Below are 19,876 nucleotides of genomic sequence, written 5' to 3' on the forward strand. Positions count from 1 at the left end.
TGTGTAGAAACCAAAAGAGATTTTAGTATATCAAGGGTTTCTCGGAAAAAATCTATAGAATCACATGCAACTTCCTTTTGTAAAGACATTAGGATTTGGAAATAGATTTGGTAACTCAGGATAAACAACAGACAAGACATACGAAAGAGACTGTAAAGCTTGAATTGATTGTTTGAAAGATTGTAAATTATTCCAATGTTACTCATAAGATCAGGCCCCAGCTTCCCAAAGGCATCATTGTACCGTAACTGCCACCATCATAATATTCAGTGGCAAACAGTTACTATTAGAGCTGGGACTTGAGCTCAGACAAAACTTAGCCAGACACCCAAAAAAAGCAACAGGGCAAAGGGATTAGCGGCAAGGGATTAGCGGCAGGCTGCCAGGTAGCTCTGTTGTGTGTAGCTGTCGAGGTTGATTTTAAAAGTAACTAAGTAAATTACACAGGAAAATGAATACTTAAGTCTGAGTGAAAAATACTGTAGCGAGCGTGCAGCATGGAAGAAGAGTCTGGAGACAGAAATCTTAGGCTACGTTTACATTATGTCGAATCAGCGGATCATCAGATTAACGTTCTTAAAACGATTCGCGTTTACACTAAAACCGTTAGCTGTGCACACAGCAACGCCAATACGCGGATATGCTAATCACATGACTTTAGACGGCGCGTAACATGATCCCAGTGCATTTAGGGCATGCGCAAGGCTCACCACTTGCAAGTAGAAGGATGGCAAGCCTAATACACGGATACGCTCGGCTCCGCAGGCATCCTGCGCTCCAAATCACTCCGCCCTGAACAGCGAGTGCCCTCTGGAGGGTGCGCACTCCGGCCCTGCGCAGCTCACAGAGCGCGCGAGTGAAGTGCACAAGCCACGATTCGGGACTGAGCCGCTGTGTGTGTGATCCCAGCGCATATCACTTACTACTTGCAAGTGGAAGGATGGCAAGCCTAAAGACAATCATAACTACACAATGGGCAGTATTTGCATCAGTATTTGCAGTATTTTCATACTTTTATACTCTTTAATGAAAGGTGATACAAGGCGGAAGTCCGCGCCGTTTTTCAGCAGTCGCCTCACATGACCAACGCCAGCGAATCAGGAAGGTGGATGTCACAGTGACGTTGTCCAATGAGACGCCAGCTAGAGCTCAGCACAGCGTATTCGCGTATTCTGAATGTTTACACAGCACCGGACCAGACACGATCTGGATTGAATACGTGGACGCTGGCGGATTCCCGTTTCCTGGCTTTTCCAGGGGGTTTAATGTAAACGGACAGTGCATCCGCGAAGAAAACGAGACAGATACGGTCTAATGTAAACGTAGCCTTAGTTTCTCGGTCATTAGCCTGTGCTACTTGCTCTCGATAGCACTGGCTTGATTACTTTATTAGCATTTGCTAACACTACTGACGAACACTACACCAGCTGGAAGGTGACGTCACTGCTGTGCTGATGGCGCTGACTCGTGGTTAAGCTGTCGTTGGTCTTCAAGAAGACCAAGGGTGATAAATTTTTAGTCCCATCCACTATAAATCAAAATCTGATTGGTTAATTCATCTGTCACTTCCTACATAAACATACATTGCCATGGCCTTCTGTCCCGGTAATGAAGTCCTAACCAATGAGTGAGCAGCTCTAAACTCTTCTCAGCCTAGAGACATCAAACAAAAAAATCTCATCGGATAAGTCTATTTAATGTTTTCAGGACAGTAACCCTTTCATTTCTGAAGCAAATTTGATAGAAAATGAGGCCGGATTAGAAGAGAATAATTATAATGAAATTATGAAAGAATGAAAGAAATTAAATATAACATTTGAAATGCTGATTTCAAATGTTCTCTGAAGGCCGAGAAGGCCCTGATGGTTCCCCCCTGATAATATTTAACAGTGACGTTTTTGCTGTGATGCTTTTGGGAAGCTCGGTTCAGGTTAATATTTGGACTAAACTTATTCACTAGACATTGTGAAAAGATGGCGATGAAAGACTGATTTCACCAGCTTGCTTGTCCAAAACATATCCAAATACCTGTTCGAGCTTTCCCTGAAATGGGCTTGAAGTTCCGTCCTGGAATTGCCCCAGAGATCTCAATTTCATACTCTGTAGCCTCATCGAGGTCAGAGATCACTTCTGTTCTCTTGTCTCCTGATACAATCATCTGCCTTTGCTTGCCTGATCCATCAGAGAGTTTGATAATAAACATTTCAAAGATTCCTTCTGGAGCCGTCCACTGCAGCATAAAACCATCCGGCTTGATGTTGGAGGCCAAAAGATGCTCCACCTCAGGTTCTGCCTCTGGGTGGACAAAGGAATACAGGCGTTCTTCCATCTGTGGTCTCCAAACATGCTCATGTCTTTTTTAGCCCCAAAGCCACAACTAAATATTATGCATGCTTTTCTGGGTTATTCATCATTTGACGCAAGTTAGGACTGTTATCTTGAGGAGACGCGTTTTATTAGGCAATGCTAGCTGTGAAGTTATGGCAGTAAACACAATCCAGTTAGAAGAACATGCAAAGAGAAGTGTTTGAATGTAATGGAAAAAAAAAGACATGTGCAATCCAGATTTCTTAGCCCTGTCACTTGTCTCTGGTCCGATGAGCTGCCTTCGGCTAAATAACTTACATTCGTGTCTGTGATTAGATAAACCACAACACAGGATCTGATACATAAAGTAATTTTGTTCATGTTTAGACAACTAGAGTCATTGAACTACAGCCAGTGTTTTTCATGTTTACCAGCTTTACCACAATATCTTTTTCCAGTACTTGGTTTGGTCTACTGAAATTCTTTGCTGGTTACACATGTGGACCATGTTTTGCAAGTGTTTTGATGACTGCTGATGTAAAGACTTCTGTGTAACAATATAGTAATCACATCTGTATTAAATGAGGTAATTTTTGGTTTGGGATCATGAATATTAAACTTTCTTTTTGAGCAAGAAATGGTAACGTGTTCACTGTACAAACATGGCACTTGATCTCACTCACTTCTTCCAGCTTTGTCCCATTTATGTGTGTGGGGTCACTGCCATGTGGACCTGATTGATCTACATGTCATATGACATTAATTGGAGTCTAGCTTTATGTCCTTTCTGCCACAGCCCTCCCATTTCCAGGCTTGGGAAACAACCATTCACACCTATGGACAATTTAGAGGAGCCAGTTAACCTAACTGCACATCTTTGGACTGTGGGGGAAACCAGAGAACCCAGAGAAAACCCACGGGGAGAACATACAAACTCCACACAGAAAGGCCCCCGGTGACCACTGGGCTCGACCCAGAACCTTCTTGCTGTGAGGCGACAGTACTAACCACTACACCACCATGCCACCCCATTGAATTGCAATTGATATTTTAAGAAATATATCATTAATGAAACATTATTGGCGGCACAGTGGTGTAGTGGTTAGCACTGTCACTTCACGGCAAGAGGGTTCTGGATTCGAGCCCAGTGGCTGACGGGGGCCTTTCTGTGTGGAGTTTACATGTTCTCCCCATGTCTGCATGGGTTTTCTCCGGGTGCTCCGGTTTCCCCCACAGTCCAAAGACATGCAGGTTAGGTTAACTGGTGGCTCTAAATTGACCGTAGGTGTGAATGTGAGTGTGAATGGTTGTTTGTCTCTGTGTGTTAGCCCTGTGATGATCTGGCAACTTGTCCAGGGTGTACCCCGCCTCTCGCCCATAGTCAGCTGAGATAGGCTCCAGCTTGCCCGCAACCCTGCACAGGATAAGCGGTTATGGATGGATGGATGAAACATTATTTGACTTTTATTTTATGGGAATGTGGCATGTAACACTGAGAACATTTTAGAACATTGTGGGTGACTTAACCAAACAAACAGCCATGTTTTCAACAAAGAATGTTGTTGTTGCCAATAAGATTTGGTCAAGTATTAATAGTTACTGGTTGGTTATGTAACTCCCTTGGTCTCCATCGCATCATGCAATTAGTACCACTAAGCTTGACCATCCCTTCCTGCCAAGTCATGCAGACTCTTCACCACACGGAATATGATGTAGCAACCATTTTCCATGCATGGAAATATTGTAAGTACTGCTTCACTCTTTATAATGATGGTCGGTCTGAGAGCTGCAGTGTTTTAAACCAAAGAAATGGTCTTCCATTTTATTAACGAGAACTTATATGCTGTGCCTCTACACACAAAAATGACCTCATAAGTAATAAAACAACATGTCTAAAATGGCTGCATCATATTAAACGCGAAAAAGAATTTTCTACATAATGGCAGTATAACAAGAATATTAGCTTTAGAAGCTAGGTTTGGATGAAATAAGAAAATGCAATACCTAGCATATCCTTGAGTGACTCCTTTATACAGTGGTTGGTGTACCTCATGATCACTACAGCATGAGAACCTCAGAACACTTGATCATACTCAACCTCTTCTGTCTCTCTCTCAAGCTTGGGTTGACACAAGGTTCGCTATTTTTTTTTGTTGTTCTGAGGAGAAGTGGTTGGAAATGAACTGGAGTGGGGACAGATCCTGTGGAGCCGTCACTCTTCATTAGCATAGTGCTAGCTGGAGGGTTTGTCAGAAGGAGTATTGGGGGGGGTGCTGTTTGTGGGCGTTGTGAGAGTGCTAAAGTGGTAACTGCAGATCACTTTCATCAAACTGGTCTCTCTTAGACTTTCGGTCAGGACAAAGAGCCATCTGTTCATGAAGGAGGAACAAGGCGCCAGCTAGCATGCAGAAAACAGGAGGTCATGCTATTGAAAGGAACGCTCAGCTCGGTAACCTGTCAGACTTTGGCATTCGGATATAGTTGATGATCGTGAGCTAATAGGAGGATGTGTACATGATTTTTTGGTCAGCCTTGACGCCAAGCCTTGAATTCAATAGATATTTTCAGTTTAAATGGTTTTAGCCTTTGGAGCCATTTTCCAAAAAAACATATAGGAAGAAGTTAAAAAATGGCTTTTAATAATCTGACTGCAGTCTGCCTTTTAAATAAAATGTTACCTAATAGCAAGCATGCCCGAGTATCTACTACAGCTGCAGCACTTGCAGCCGCGGCCTGATAAATGCCAAGAAAATGTGTGAAAGTGGCGCTTCAGAATGAAGACTGCTGCAGAGTTTGAAAACTGGGTCTGCATACTGAAGAGATCTTTCACAAGAAGTGACAAAAACTCCTTAGGATCACTTCCCTGGCAAACTGCTTCTGCCCAGTCGGCATCTTTATTCAATGAAGAATCAAGCAAAGGCCAAACTACGATTTGGAGCTAATAACCCGCAGCAGTACTATTGTGGGAAGTGGAGGTATTACAGCTCAATGACTGAGAATATTTTAATCTCCTGTCTTTGGAAGGCGGTGTTTTCCTAACCGTCAACGAAAGTGCATTGGCATGCTTAGCACATGCATTGTATATTATGGGTGGTTAAAAATGAAAGGGTATTATTCACTTGACTTTTCTTTGGCTGGTAAACATAAATAAGGCTGTAATCATAGAGGGTGGTTGGTGTGCATACAGCTGCACCTTTGTCTGTGATTAGGCAAAGCAGAAGGTGCAGCGTTCTATTATACTCTACTGCAGGTGTGTTCTGAATATCATCATGCTCCATAAACACCGGATCTCCAAAACCGGTACTGACAAAAAAGACAGCTTGTGGTTTACAGAGGTAATGTACACATCAAAGAGCGGTGTAATAGCATGTTAGGGTGGAAAGTTTTACATAATTGGCAAAAAAAAAAGACATGTTAATACCTGATTAAATGGGTGGCTTTGCATCCTGTTTTATTGGTAGATCAAGTAGACGTTGAGAGTCATGTTATTAGTAGACGAATTGCTATTCGGAAAATGTTAGTTGTTAGTCTTCCTTTGAAACATCCAGTGTGTTATAAAGCCATTAGTATTCGTTCTGAGCTACTTCCTAAGAATGTGTTAGAATTTTCATCATCGGAGAGCCGATGCACCAGCACTTTTCGAACGGCGATACCTGTGAGAGCCTCCCCAAAGATTGGCTCTAAGAGATCTCCCCTATACATGCCGTATAGAGTGACCCTGTAGAAAGTGCTAGGAGAGAGATCAGTGATAGCCAAGCTGTACTTCTGTCCTGACAGGGTGTGGTTCTGGCCCTCGGAGAGACCATCAGGGTCAGCCACCTCGATCAGAAAGCCATCTAGGTCGCCCCTCTTCAACTCCCAGGATATATTGAAGCCATCCCAGGATACAGCAGAGATAGTGATGTTGCCCACCAGGGGCTTTTCATTGTCTAGATGATAAATAGAAGAGATTGAGCAACACGTAGTGGAGCACGAGTATAACTTGGTGAGCTGAGTATTAGATGGAGATCAGCAAGAGAATGAGCAAGATGAAATCTACACCAAGAAATCTTGGTGCAAAGAGAGAGTCTAGTCTTCTTTCATGTGTCATGTCTATAAAGCAGTTAATACATTCAAGAACAATACACATGAAGAAGAAATGAAACACTTACCAGAGTGTGGTGACATTTATGACATTTCTACTGCTATGTTCTCTAAAGACTGGCATGAATATCCAAAGGTTCTCCAGGGCCAGGATTGGGAACCAATGGTCTAGAAAATCTTCCACCAATGTCATTGGGGGAAGCCATGATCTAATGGTTAGAGAAGCAGCTTTAGGACCAAAAGGCCGTTGGTTCAAGTCCCTGAGCTAGCAAAAATGGCTGAAGTGCCCTTAAGCAAGGCACCTGCTCCCCAGGCTGCTCTGGGTACATTGTATGTCGCTCTGGATAACAGCATCTGCAAAATGCCTGTAATGTAATGTAATGTCATTTCAATTTGTCTCATAACAAATGTTGTGTTGGGGAATTTTGCAAAATGTTCTATGAGAGATGCAGCTGTATAAACCCATTTTTTAAACATCAACACCACCAACCAACTATGTCAAATGTTTGATGGAAAAAAACCCTCATCTCCTCTGTAAACAAAACGTAACAAACATCCATCTCTGTTGATATTCGATCGAGTTCCATCTGTTCCATGCAGAATAAACATCTGCCCATGCAATGAAAAACTGCCATATAAAGTCAATGTAATAATAACCAGGCTTGTTTGCACAAGCATCCTTTTGATTGAATCTCATTAATAAAAAAACAAAACAAAACAAAAAAACATGCAGCTTGCTTTGGTATTAATGGCTCAGAATGAAGCCATTAATTTTTTGAAGCTTCTGCGTAGTCTGCATGAGCAGAAGTACGCCGATTGCTTCAAATAAAGCAGGAAGCCATGCAGTGAAGCGCAACCCATAATTGAATATCCTTGCGCCCCATCAGCATTCATGAAGAGATGGGAGCAAAGAGCTTGGAGATGCACCATAGGCTGCCATTATCCTCTTAATGCACAATCAAGTGGACACAAGCGTACTGGTGAATTGAGTGAAAGACAAAGAGGATGGAGTGAAAGACTTTCCCAGTTCCCAGGCATTAGCATTTAAAACTAACATTGCTGGGAAAATTTTACACTGTCACTTAGAGGCATGAGAGGATCAGAACTATTAATCATTCCCATGCTAGTCCATGATGATTGATGAAAACATTTATGTATTCAGCCGTAACCCAAGCATACACTACAGGACATTTCGCCAAATTCTTTCACAAATTTGGCCTTTCTAGAGAATTCAAAGAATTATATATATACACTACCGTTCAAAAGTTTGGGGTCACTTTGAAATGTCCTTATTTTTGAAAGAAAAGCACTGTTCTTTTCAATGAAGATCACTTTAAACTAATCAGAAATCCACTCTATACATTGCTAATGTGGTAAATGACTATTCTAGCTGCAAATGTCTGGTTTTTGGTGCAATATCTCCATAGGTGTATAGAGGCCCATTTCCAGCAACTATCACTCCAGTGTTCTAATGGTACAATGTGTTTGCTCATTGCCTCAGAAGGCTAATGGATGATTAGAAAACCCTTGTACAATCATGTTAGCACAGCTGAAAACAGTTGAGCTCTTTAGAGAAGCTATAAAACTGACCTTCCTTTGAGCAGATTGAGTTTCTGGAGCATCACATTTGTGGGGTCGATTAAATGCTCAAAATGGCCAGAAAAATGTCTTGACTATATTTTCTATTCATTTTACAACTTATGGTGGTAAATAAAAGTGTGACTTTTCATGGAAAACACAAAATTGTCTGGGTGACCCCAAACTTTTGAACAGTAGTGTATATATATATATATATATATTATATAACTGTTGAACATTTTATTCTGATTCTAATTGATTGATGAATTTTCTATTACAGCAGCTCTGACAGTAGTTCCCGCTGTGATCCAAATCACAGGTTTATATTAATGCACTCATTCTAATACATTATCTTTTCTATAGTAACTCCTTGACAGGAATTTGCACGCTCTCAGAAAATAAAGTACAATTTTCTATCCACATTCACTGGATATGAGCAATTGCACACTCTGATTGTCTACTCTACTACTAGGCTATCAGCTCATATACCGTGAGTAGAGAAAAACAAAATGGCGGAGCATTTTGGTGAACCAACTGAGGACGAAATAAAAACTCTACTCAAAAACAAAACCCCCAAAAATACAAAAAAAAGCAACAAAATATGGAATAAAAGCATTTCATGGGGGCGGCGCGGTGGTGTAGTGGGTAGCGCTGTCGCCTCACAGCAAGAAGGTCCTGGGTTCGAGCCCCGTGGCCGGCGAGGGCCTTTCTGTGCGGAGTTTGCATGTTCTCCCCATGTCCGCGTGGGTTTTCTCCGGGTGCTCCGGTTTCCCCCACAGTCCAAAGACATGCAGGTTAGGTTAACTGGTGACTCTAAATTGACCGTAGGTGTGAATGGTTGTCTGTGTCTATGTGTCAGCCCTGTGATGACCTGGCGACTTGTCCAGGGTGTACCCCGCCTTTCGCCCGTAGTCAGCTGGGATAGGCTCCAGCTTGCCTGCAACCCTGTAGAACAGGATAAAGCGGCTACAGATAATGAGATGAGATAAATAAATAAAAATGCTCTGTTGCTCAAAATCCAGTGAATGTGGATAGAATAAAAGAGTTATTCTACTCAATCTCAGGTGACGCGCCTTGTCAGCTATCAGCTCATGTACGACTTGATTTCGTGGAATAACTGTTAATTATTGTACCTTTAGGGGTAGAATGGTTTGTCACTGGGGCAGTACCCTCTAAGGTCCTTATTTGTAGCTTTTATGTACTGCTTGGGACCATAGATGTACCTTTTTGGCCCTAAAAAGGTACACATGGTTACCTTGAGGTCCAATAATGAGCCTTAGGGGGTACATTAGTGTAGATTGTACCTTGGGGGACAGAAATGCTCCTATTGTAACTGTACACTTATTTCTGACAGTGCATGATGGACATGACACATAATCTAAGGATGATAAATATGATTGATTTGACTGATTGATTAAATATTGTGACGCTTTCTTGAAGGAAATGTTGATTTAACATTTATGGAAAGAGTCCTCAGCGTCAGTGCTTCATAAAACTAAGTTTTCTACCATTGTCTTCAGCAGAGGACAATGTGTTTTCAGTTTCTCAGCTTTCATGGGCTGGCTTTCTTCAAGAGAATTAAAAAAAGAGGCAGGTGAGGAAACGACTGTTTATAGCTGCTGTAATGTAAGCGACAACAGGACTAACTTGTCCCACAACAGTAAATGTGAATACAGTATAAAGTTAAAATTTAAACTAGAAGAATAAAACACTTTGGGGTGATAGAAGTGACTCTGCCTGGCATCATGCAACATTATCACCCCGTCATTGATTATTTTCCTAGGACAGCATGCTCTGAAGTGTTTTATTCCTTATACTGTATATTCACTAACTGTATAGGACTTAATTGAAAGTGAATTTTTACATCTGGAGCTCACATTCTCAGTTAGATCATCTGGTAGTATGAAGAGGTAAACAAGTGCTAAGCCTGAAATGTTGGTATGAAATTTTACATTAAATATGCTTGCCTGATCTTCTAGTATGCATGATATTATGGAGAAAAAAAAAACCAAGAAAGTGATTTTCCATTTTTGATTTTCTGTTGCGGCTTTAAAGGTCATGTAGCGTATGCCGAGCTTTAGGTATGGCCTTCATGCAGATGAAGTAAAGTGGTTTTATGAGTCTCACATCGGAGTCAGCGTAAGGACCTTGTGATACAGGCCTTGCAAATCCCTTGTAAAAGATCGTTGTTCATTTTCCCACCTGAATGACATTATTCTGGTAATGAGGTTCTATTAAACTGCCTTGGGATGCTTGCTCAGGGTGTACTGCTCCATATTGATAGCACTATATTGGTCCCAAGTGATTCTTGTAATCCTTTCAACGTACTCAATGTGTGTGTGTTTCAGAAAAATAAGCCCAAATCAAGAGCATTCCCTTCACCACACCCCTCCTTCTCACGTCCTATAATGGGCCTGTGGTGAGTGTTATGCTCCGTGTTTGTACTTCATGTCTGAGGCTGATAATGGCAGCAGAAATGAATCCGTGGGATTATAGCACTGCTGATTTCGGAGACAATGTTTTAACAGTTGCCTCAGTAGGGCGTCTATTTATTATCCCACCCCTCATTTTATCCTGGTCAGATCACACAAAACCAGAGGGGAGTGGCCTCATTTTAACAATTAACACATGAATGAGGTGTGTGTGTGTGTGTGTGTGTGTGTTCTGTATTCATACCCCTAACTTTAGCCACATCTCTTCTCAATAACCAATTTTTAAAAAATACTTATGTATAACTTGCAGACGTTTTAAACAAACAAAAAAATATGTATCATGCCAAATTCTACCTATCTACATTTGCGTTCCTCTTTATTCTCGGCAATGCTTGCTTCCCTCTCCTACTATATAAATCTCATCCCCTTCAAAACTACCCTATTATATAACAACAGGCATTTAATGTAATTAAATATTTGGTTTGGACGTAGAAGCAACACTCTGACTGCAGTACCTTAAACAAAAATCATAATCATCTGAATCTGTCTTCTCCTTGTTGCTTTAAGAAGTCAAATAAATCCACATGTTGTTGCTGAAAAGGGACTCGCACAGGATGTAAAGCTGGAACATACAATGAAATCAATTCATTCCTGAGCTTGGCTTGGACGCCTGGAGGCACATTGTATAGAAGGAAAAGATCGCCCTGGCCAAGAGGCAAGGAAACAGAGGGAACCTCAAATTAAATTTTATACAGAGCACTACATTTAAACCTTCACACACCAAAAGAAACATTGATATACTGTATATATTTTTTTTTTCTGGTAGAAAAAGTGAACATAATTCAGTCCTCAGTTTGGCTGCCATGCATGATAAAGTTACAAAACACACAAATGTGCCTTTCTTTAGAAGAAAAAAAAACAATAACTCAAGCCTGTGGGTGAGATTTATACAGATTTATACAGAATCCAACTTTTAAAATAAATATTAAAGGTAGACTGCCTTTCAGATTTTTCAAGTGTAAGTCATAAAAAGAATTTTCCCTGACACCCAATTATTTTTGTTTAGTGGACCGAAAGCTACTGATTCAAATCACAGGCTTCCAATTTTATTAGTTTTTTTTTTTTTTTTAATAGAGCAATGAATTTAGTAGCCTGGGCCCGCCCATCCTAAGCGTGACGCAACACGAGGGCCTGTTGCGAGCTTAGTCTGGCCAGGCAAGCTATCTACAGCTCTTCCAAGCTCCCGAAAAATCGGGAGCCAATCAACTTTGAGCATCTCCAACGGCCCTGGGTTGAGGTGTGTTCAAGGCACTGACGTAGTAGAACTGTGACCGGAAGCCATAGATTGTTTACAGAATCTATGCCGGAAGCGCTTCATTCACTAGAAACATTACGAACATGGAGCAAGTTCTCATTCAGATTTTTCAAGTGTAAGTCATAAAAAGAATTTTCCCTGACACCCAATTATTTTTGTTTAGTGGACCAAAAGCTACTGATTCAAATCACAGGCTTCCAATTTTATTAGTTTTTTTTTTTTAATAGAGCAATGAATTTAGTAGCCTGGGCCCGCCCATCCTAAGCGTGATGCAACACGAGGGCCTGTTGCGAGCTTAGTCTGGCCAGGCAAGCTATCTACAGCTCTTCCAAGCTCCCGAAAAATCGGGAGCCAATCAACTTTGAGCATCTCCAACGGCCCTGGGTAGAGGCGTGTTCAAGGCACTGACGTAGTAGAACTGCGACCGGAAGCCATAGATTGTTTACAGAATCTATGCCGGAAGCGCTTCATTCACTAGAAACATTACGAACATGGAGCAAGTTCTCATTGAAAACGGAGCAAAGAGCAGCCCTGGAGGTATTTATTGAAAGGAAGGACGTTTTCGCCTTGCTCCCGACCGGCTTCGGTAAGAGTTTAATCTACCAGTTAGCCCCGTCGCGGCACATACGTCAGAGGAAAGAGTGATGTGATTGGTTTAAGCTTCGTCACAGCCTTTTCTGGCTTCGACCAGTAGCAAACTGAGGCATTTCAGGGAGGCGGGTCAACCACGCACTTTGGGAAACGGTTGGGCTTAATATCTTTGCCAGACCAAATGCTCGCAGAGCTTTGAAGTCGCGTTAGCCAGACTATGAATTTAGGGCCATGTGGCCCTAAATTCTGTGCTATTTTTTCCTGCTTTACCATGACCCAATTCAAGATACTACATCATGCATCATGTGGTGGACTTTCCCCGTTCGCGCAAGGCATTGTGGGATACAAATTTGAAACAGGAGAGAAAAATAGAGGACGTGAGTGTGTGAATGAAATGTGAAAGACCGACTACAGTAACGGAAAGCGAGAAGAAAAGACGTTATGTTATATACGAAGGAAAGGAAACGCAGGACCAAACTAATAAATATCGACGGTCAGCGAGCACCTTGGAGTGATCAGTTGTTCGTTTAGCGACAGAATGATGTAACTGTCAGCGCACGGTCAAAGGTAAACCTGCGCATATGCACTCGGACTTCCTCTGTCTGCTTGACTGCACGAAGCGAGCGATTTCATGCACATTATTTGCTTTAATCCCCTCAAATTAAATAACCACAGAATGGCCTGATATTTTGTGAGATATTGCAGAAATAAACATATATCACAATGACCAAATTTCAGATGGAACTAAATTTCACCGATTTTATGAAATCGAAAGGCCGTCTAGCTTTAACAATTATTCCACGAAATCGAGTTGTACATGAGCGGATAGCTGACGATGCACGTAGCACCAATTCGGCTATAAGCCATGCATGACAAGATTGAGTGGAATAACTGTTTTATTCTATCCACATTCACTGGATTTTGGGAAACAGAGCATTTTTATTTTTATTTTTTGCAAATTTGATAAATAAAAACTTTACACAAAATGTCCGACAAAATAATTTCCGCTTAGAATGTACACAAGCTGGCAGAATGACAGTAGCAATTTGTGAAAAAATGCTATAATAATAATTCTTGAAAAATAAAAACGCTATGTTCTTACCATCAAATACTTTTATTCCATATTTTGTTGCTTTTTTTGTGTGTATTTTGTGGTTTTTTTTGTTTTCGAGTAGAGTTTTTATTTCCTCCTCAGTTGGTTCAGCAACACGCTCTGCCATTTTGTTTCCTTCTACTCACGGTATATGAGCTGATAGCCGAGTAATAGAGTAGCCAATCAGAGCCCACGATTGCTCATATCCAGTGAATGTGGATAGCATAATCCTCTTTATCTTTAAAAAGTCAGCAAGTTTTAGACAAGCATCAGGCAATACTGAGGACAGTGAAACAGCGAAAGACATTTCAGACTGACCTGTAGATGCCTGAATGCTGGTTGGCGCGCTCTTTTTCCTCCCTCGTTCTGCAGTCAGGGTGATGGTGTACAGCATGCCGGGGTTCAGGTTCTTCAGCATGTAGGTGCTGACACTCTCCGGGACTTCATACTCGGCCCTGTGGCCATCAGCGGCCACGAATACGAGCTTGTAGACATCGATCTTTGCTACAGGTCTCCTCCAGATCAGTACCATTGTGTTTTCTGATGTCTCACTCACCTCCAGATCCTTAGGAGCATCAAGATCTGACAGGGAGGGTGAGTTTCGTTTAATTAACATATACAAGAAAGACTGCTTTGCACTGGAATGTCATGTGTGACAAGGTGTGATGTGAATAATGTCAGAAAACTCCACTGTATCCTCAAAACTAGTGCAAGTCCTGTCAGATTAGATGATGTAGTCATGATTTTCGATATATAGTGCTTATCTGTATATCTTGTAGCATTGTATATATTGTTATCTTATAAAACAGATATGCATACTGTATATCTAATGTTATCTATTTAATGTTATAAATAGATACAAATTCAGACATGAATAAGAGGCACACTATTGGGTTTTTTTTTACGACAATGAACATCTTTGTCTTAAAGATGAATGTGCAGACTTTATTCATTCATCCTTAGCAACTGCCAGTTATAGTTAGAGATATGAATATTTGAAACAGTATACAGACACATTGTGTTATGCATTGTGTTACAGTTTTATTTTATTTGTAGTTTATTTTATACAGTGGTGAACCGTTATTATTAGACTTGAGCTCAGCCAGAACTTAGCCAGACACCAAAAAAGCAACAAGGCAAAGGATTTTGCAAGGGATTAGCGGCAGGCTGCCAGGTCGCGCCGATGTTGATTTTAAAAGTCTCATCTCATTATCTCTAGCCGCTTTATCCTTCTACAGGGTCGCAGGCAAGCTGGAGCCTATCCCAGCTGACTATGGGCGAAAGGCGGGGTACACCCTGGACAAGTCACCAGGTCATCACAGGGCTGACACAGACAACCATTCACACTCACATTCACACCTACGGTCAATTTAGAGTCACCGGTTAACCTAACCTGCATGTCTTTGGATTGTGGGGGAAACCGGAGCACCCGGAGGAAACCCACGCGGACACGGGGAGAACATGCAAACTCCACACAGAAAGGCCCTCGCCGGCCCCGGGGCTCGAACCCAGGACCTTCTTGCTGTGAGGCGACAGCGCTAACCACTACACCACCGTGCCGCCTCTGATTTTAAAAGTAACTCAGTAAATTACACAGGGAAATGAATACTTAAGTCTGAGTGAAAAATACCGTGGAAGAAGAGTCTGGAGACAGAAATCTTAGGCTACATCCACACGACAACAGCAACGAGATTTTTTTTTTTAAATATCGCGTCCACATGGGCAACGGCTCAGTAAAATATCAGGTACATATGGCAACGCAACGCTTGCTGAAAACGATGCAATACACATGCCACACCTCTATGTATGCTGTAAGACAGTCCCATCGGAGACACCAGAACAATAGAAGAAGTAGACGCATGCGCATAAACCCCTTCTTCTGTAGCATCAGCCACAAAGTTTTGATTATTAATCAGTAGCGTAAAACGAAAGACGCGGAAAGAGGAATGAACGGGGGTAGATGGAAGCCGGTACGCCAACATTCTGATATCCTCCAGAATTCTTTAATGGTCCGGAATAAATTGAATGCTACACATTGATGGATTACTTTGTTCTTCTACGCCCTTTTTGAGGAATGTATTGTCGGACTTAAACCAACATCTGAAGAGGTGAGATAACTCCTTTTTTTTTCCTATTTTTGCTGGCGGGATTGTTTTTGTTTTTGGAAAGAGCACGGGCGGTGCGCGGTTTGGTTATACTCAGTACTTCCACAGTGTTTGGACTAAAGACTCTGCCTTAAGGGCTATTCTCTCTCTCTCTCTCTCTCTCTCTCTCTCTCTCTCACTTTGCACCATTACACAATAAATATTCACAGTGAAAATGTTTTGTAAGCGCGTTTCATGAACCAAGTTATAGGATTTGTTGACAACTTGCATCGAGTTCGTTACACTTCTACCCGGCGTGAAGCACTGACAGTCATGTGGTTGTGACATCATCGTAAACAAATCCGTTCTACTCATCCAGACGACTTCGCAACGGGGCCATTGCCAGATTTTTTCCACTCTGGAACCCGTTCTCAAAAGATTTCGTTTTGGGGCACCCAAAACGCCGGTGCCGTGTGGACGCCAGGCCGAAACGATAAACAATTTTATCAGATTCACCTGAATCCATTGCCGTGTGGACAGGGCCTTAGTTTCTCGGTCGTTAGCCTGTGCTACTTGCTCTCGATAGCACTGGCTTGACTGCTTTATTAGCATTCATTAACACTACTGATGAACGCTACACCGGCTGGAAGGTGACTTCACTGCTGCACTGACAGCGCTGATTTGCAGTTAAGCTAGTGTTGGATGATACATTTTTGGTCCCGCCCACTATAAATAAAAATCTGATTGGTTAATTCATCTGTCACTTCCTACATAAACATACACTGCCATTGCCTTCTGTCCTGGCAATGAAGTCCTAACCAATGAGTGAGCAGCTCTAAACTCTTCTCAGCCTAGAGACAACAAACAAACAAAAATCTCATTGGATAACTTGATTTTAACGTTTTCAGGACAGTAACCCTTTCATTTCCGAAGCACATTTTATAGAAAATGAGGCCGGATTAGAATTAGAAGAGAATAGTTATAATGAAATTATGTAAGAATGAAAGAAATTAAATATAACATTTGAAATGCTGATATGTTTGGGCCTTCTCTGAACGCCTAGAAGGCCCTGACGGTTCCCCTCTGATTCTATCCCATTTTTAAGCGTTTGTTCTGTACCTGTCTAATTCATACCTTCCTTTTAATTTATCATTTTTTCATAGAGCAACTGCCAAGCCAATTTCCTTGTCAGAGAAATCTGAAAATTCTTCCTGATTTCTGATGTCATATAAGATCATCTCACCAGTGACAGCGTTGGTGGTGCTAGGAGCACTTTCCTTCTCATCTTTGATCGCCGTCACTCCCATGCCATACTCTGTCCCAGGCCTGAGACCTGCAGACCAAAAGGCAGAACTTCATCAATACAGTTCCAGATAGTTGTCATGAAACGACTGCATTTCTGAAGGACAAAAAGGAAAATCTTCGAGGCTAGGATCAAAAACGGCAAATCAAAATCCAAAGTTTCTTGTAGATTTCCAGACGGGGTATTTTGACTGCTCGGCCTGTCCATTATGAGTCTATTTTTTAAAAATAATTGTCATCGGTCATTTTCAATTTCAGCTGTTTCAATTATCTTTCCAGTAGCCACACTGAAAAAGCTCTCACAGTGAACTAAAAGCAGAATTTACTGTCTTCCAAGAGGCTCTTGAAGATGATAAAAGGCCCCAGACCAAATTTCTGTATTTATCCTTCTTACTGATTCCATTGGCCCGGATAAAGGTCAATAGTTAAGAGGCTTTCAGCATGAAATTACACCTAAAACAGAGGAATCACTTATTACCAATAAAATCACAAGTGTGACGGCAATTACAGATAATAACTGTGGAAAAGAGATGAATTACTGAACTGTGTGTGTGTGTGTGTGAGACACATGCTCACTTTTTTAAAATACTCACTGCCTTATGTAGGACCCAGGCCACCCAAGGATAATAGATCCGACCAGAGAAAGAATCTATTACACATTTTGAATTTATACACATTTACACATTCTCCTCATCCTGGCTAATCCCTGTGCACAGTAACACATGGTCTTACAGAAAGAAACTGTCTCAAAGCAAAGTGTGTAATAGTAATGAGATAGAAACCATTTCCTATATATAATTTTCTAACAAAAGCACATGCTGTTACTGTTATTTCATTCCTGAGGTTTGCTCTGGATATTTTTACATAAAGATGGGCCTTTAGGCAAGCATCAAAGATGTACATTTTAATGCACTTATACGTACATTTTAGAAAACAAAAAATAATTCATAATAATTTGCATTTTCTGAGAATTATTAGCTCATCCGGCCGACAGGCGATGAGCTGATGCCATCATGTGTCGTCCGTGATCCGTCCAGCGTCGTCCACGTTTCACGAAAATCGCTTCTTCTCTCTCGATTCTTCACCAATTTTTATTCTTTTTGGCAGGAAGGTAGGTCTGCCTGGGCTGCATATACTGTAGTGTCTACCCAAATTTGCATAATTGTAATTAATAATGAGGATATGGAGTAATTAAGCCCTAATGAGCAGCTTCCACACAAATTGCTTTTTCTCCCTCAATTCTTCACCGATTTTAATTCTTTCTGGCATGAAGGTGGGGGACCAAGGGTGCATATAACTTCTACCCAGATTTGCTTAATTACAATTATTAATGAAGTTATGGACTACTTAAGCCTTAATAAACAGTTCAACAAAAAATTGTTTCTTCTTAGTCAATTCCTCACCGTTTTGGATTCTTTCTGGCAAATAGGTAGGTATTCAAATAGGTGTATATAGTCTGTATCTAGCTTGCAATATTTATTGTGCAAGGTGGCCCACTTTAGATTGTTCCTTCTGGACTAGACGGGGCCGGAGTGAGCTACGTCGTCATTGACGGTCTCGTTCAATATTTTCTGCACAGATAATCTGATTTTCTCCAACCCTTACCTGAAATCTTGGCTTGAGTGATATCTTCTGAGTTTGTTGGAAAAGTAAGCTCCCCGTGTTCCCCTCCAGACAGTGGTCCATATTTGATGCGGTAGCTGGGAACATTGGCTTGGCTGTTTTTCCATTCCAGTGTAATGCTCTCGTCTGTCTGATCTATCACCCGCAGGTTTGTAGGTGCATCTAGGTCTGGAGCATGTTCGCATCATGTCATAAATTAGTTCTCTGGGTAGTGATGCTCCAGAGCCAAGCCATTAGTTAAGATTGCTTATCTTAGATTAATGGTTTGGTTATTATTGTTGTATTATTAACAATAACTCATATGGGAAAGATAAGGATGCTTTTACCTGTGGTGAAGGTCTCATAGACAGGCACACTGGTCATTTCCCCTCGGTGGGCCATGAGAGACACACCATACTCTGTGTCTGGGTAGAGTTCAGCCAGATGGTACTGGGTGTCGACTGATGACAATTCCATTCTGTGGCTGTCTGAGGAGCCAGTTATAGGGCCATAAGACAGAGAGATGCCATCTACCTGAGCTATGGGCTGGAACCAGGTGATCAAAGCAGTAGTGTCTGTTACATCCCGGACATCCACCTGGCTAGGAGCATCGATCACTATATGGAGGAGACAGAAAAGATGCAAAATGTATAGCTTACGTGGCGAAATATGGTATTTCTTCATAAAATAGTCATATAAATCAAGCCATCAGATATTTATCTAACTGCTGCTTTGAAAAAATGACTTTGGGTTGGTGTGTTTTGGGAATTCTGTTGCTTTGAATGTATATCAAGTCAAACTCACTGAACTTAATTAATTTGCGCTAGAAGCGGTAGCGCAAATTGTTACTCTCACTCAGGAACTTTCTACTTAATTCTTCTTCTTCTTCTTCTTATTATTATTATTCTCCTAACATTTTTTTAGGATGCTATTTCTTCCTCAGTTTTCAACCAATCATCACCAAATTTCACATGAAGAATACCTCTGGACTGAATTAAGTTGCTATGACTTTTGGTGATGATCTGGATCACTGATCCGGAATGATCCATGAAAAATGGGATTTTTTTTCAATTGATTATAACTCTCAATTTTCATGATTTATTCAATCAGTTTTTTTTTTTAATTTTGTCCAGGGCGGCAGGGCACAACTTTTCCTAGACCTTCAATTGATAAATGTCAGCTAGTGCAAATTACTGTGACATGAGGCACAGTGGTAAAATGTGAAAATTCACTTTTCCCAGAGCTGTCGATAAAACAGAAAATCTGCATTTCAGCTTGGAAATGATTCATGGGTAAGTAAAGCTCTCGTCTGCTCAAGGGAGGAACACTTTTCGAGTAGCTTGAATAGAAGGAGGTAAAACCTTTCTTTCAAAAAAAATCAGTGCTTCCTCTCTGGGCAGTTCCTTATTGGCACATATCTCCAAAATTGCGTGAGAGGCACACTGGAAGATTTGTTCAGCTGGTATCATATGAGCACACAGTAGCCCTC

At 41.3% G+C, this 19,876-nt stretch overlaps 1 protein-coding gene across 2 annotated transcripts in view; it reads right to left on the bottom strand.

Moving 5' to 3' along the window:
• The window catches only part of tncb (tenascin Cb), a 99,837-nt gene that overhangs the window by 56,426 nt on the left and 23,535 nt on the right, over window positions 1–19,876 (bottom strand). For both annotated transcript variants that reach the window (XM_060907377.1, XM_060907376.1), the window contains 6 exons: window positions 18,735–19,004; window positions 18,391–18,576; window positions 16,727–16,816; window positions 13,718–13,981; window positions 5,961–6,236; window positions 2,029–2,295 (listed from right to left, as the gene is read on the bottom strand). In XM_060907377.1, the coding sequence (XP_060763360.1) occupies window positions 2,029–2,295; window positions 5,961–6,236; window positions 13,718–13,981; window positions 16,727–16,816; window positions 18,391–18,576; window positions 18,735–19,004 (1,353 nt within the window). The remainder of the gene's footprint in view (window positions 1–2,028; window positions 2,296–5,960; window positions 6,237–13,717; window positions 13,982–16,726; window positions 16,817–18,390; window positions 18,577–18,734; window positions 19,005–19,876) is intronic.

The sequence above is a fragment of the Neoarius graeffei genome, chromosome 24 (assembly GCF_027579695.1).
Source record: "Neoarius graeffei isolate fNeoGra1 chromosome 24, fNeoGra1.pri, whole genome shotgun sequence".
In the NCBI taxonomy this organism is placed as follows: Eukaryota; Metazoa; Chordata; class Actinopteri; order Siluriformes; family Ariidae; genus Neoarius; species Neoarius graeffei.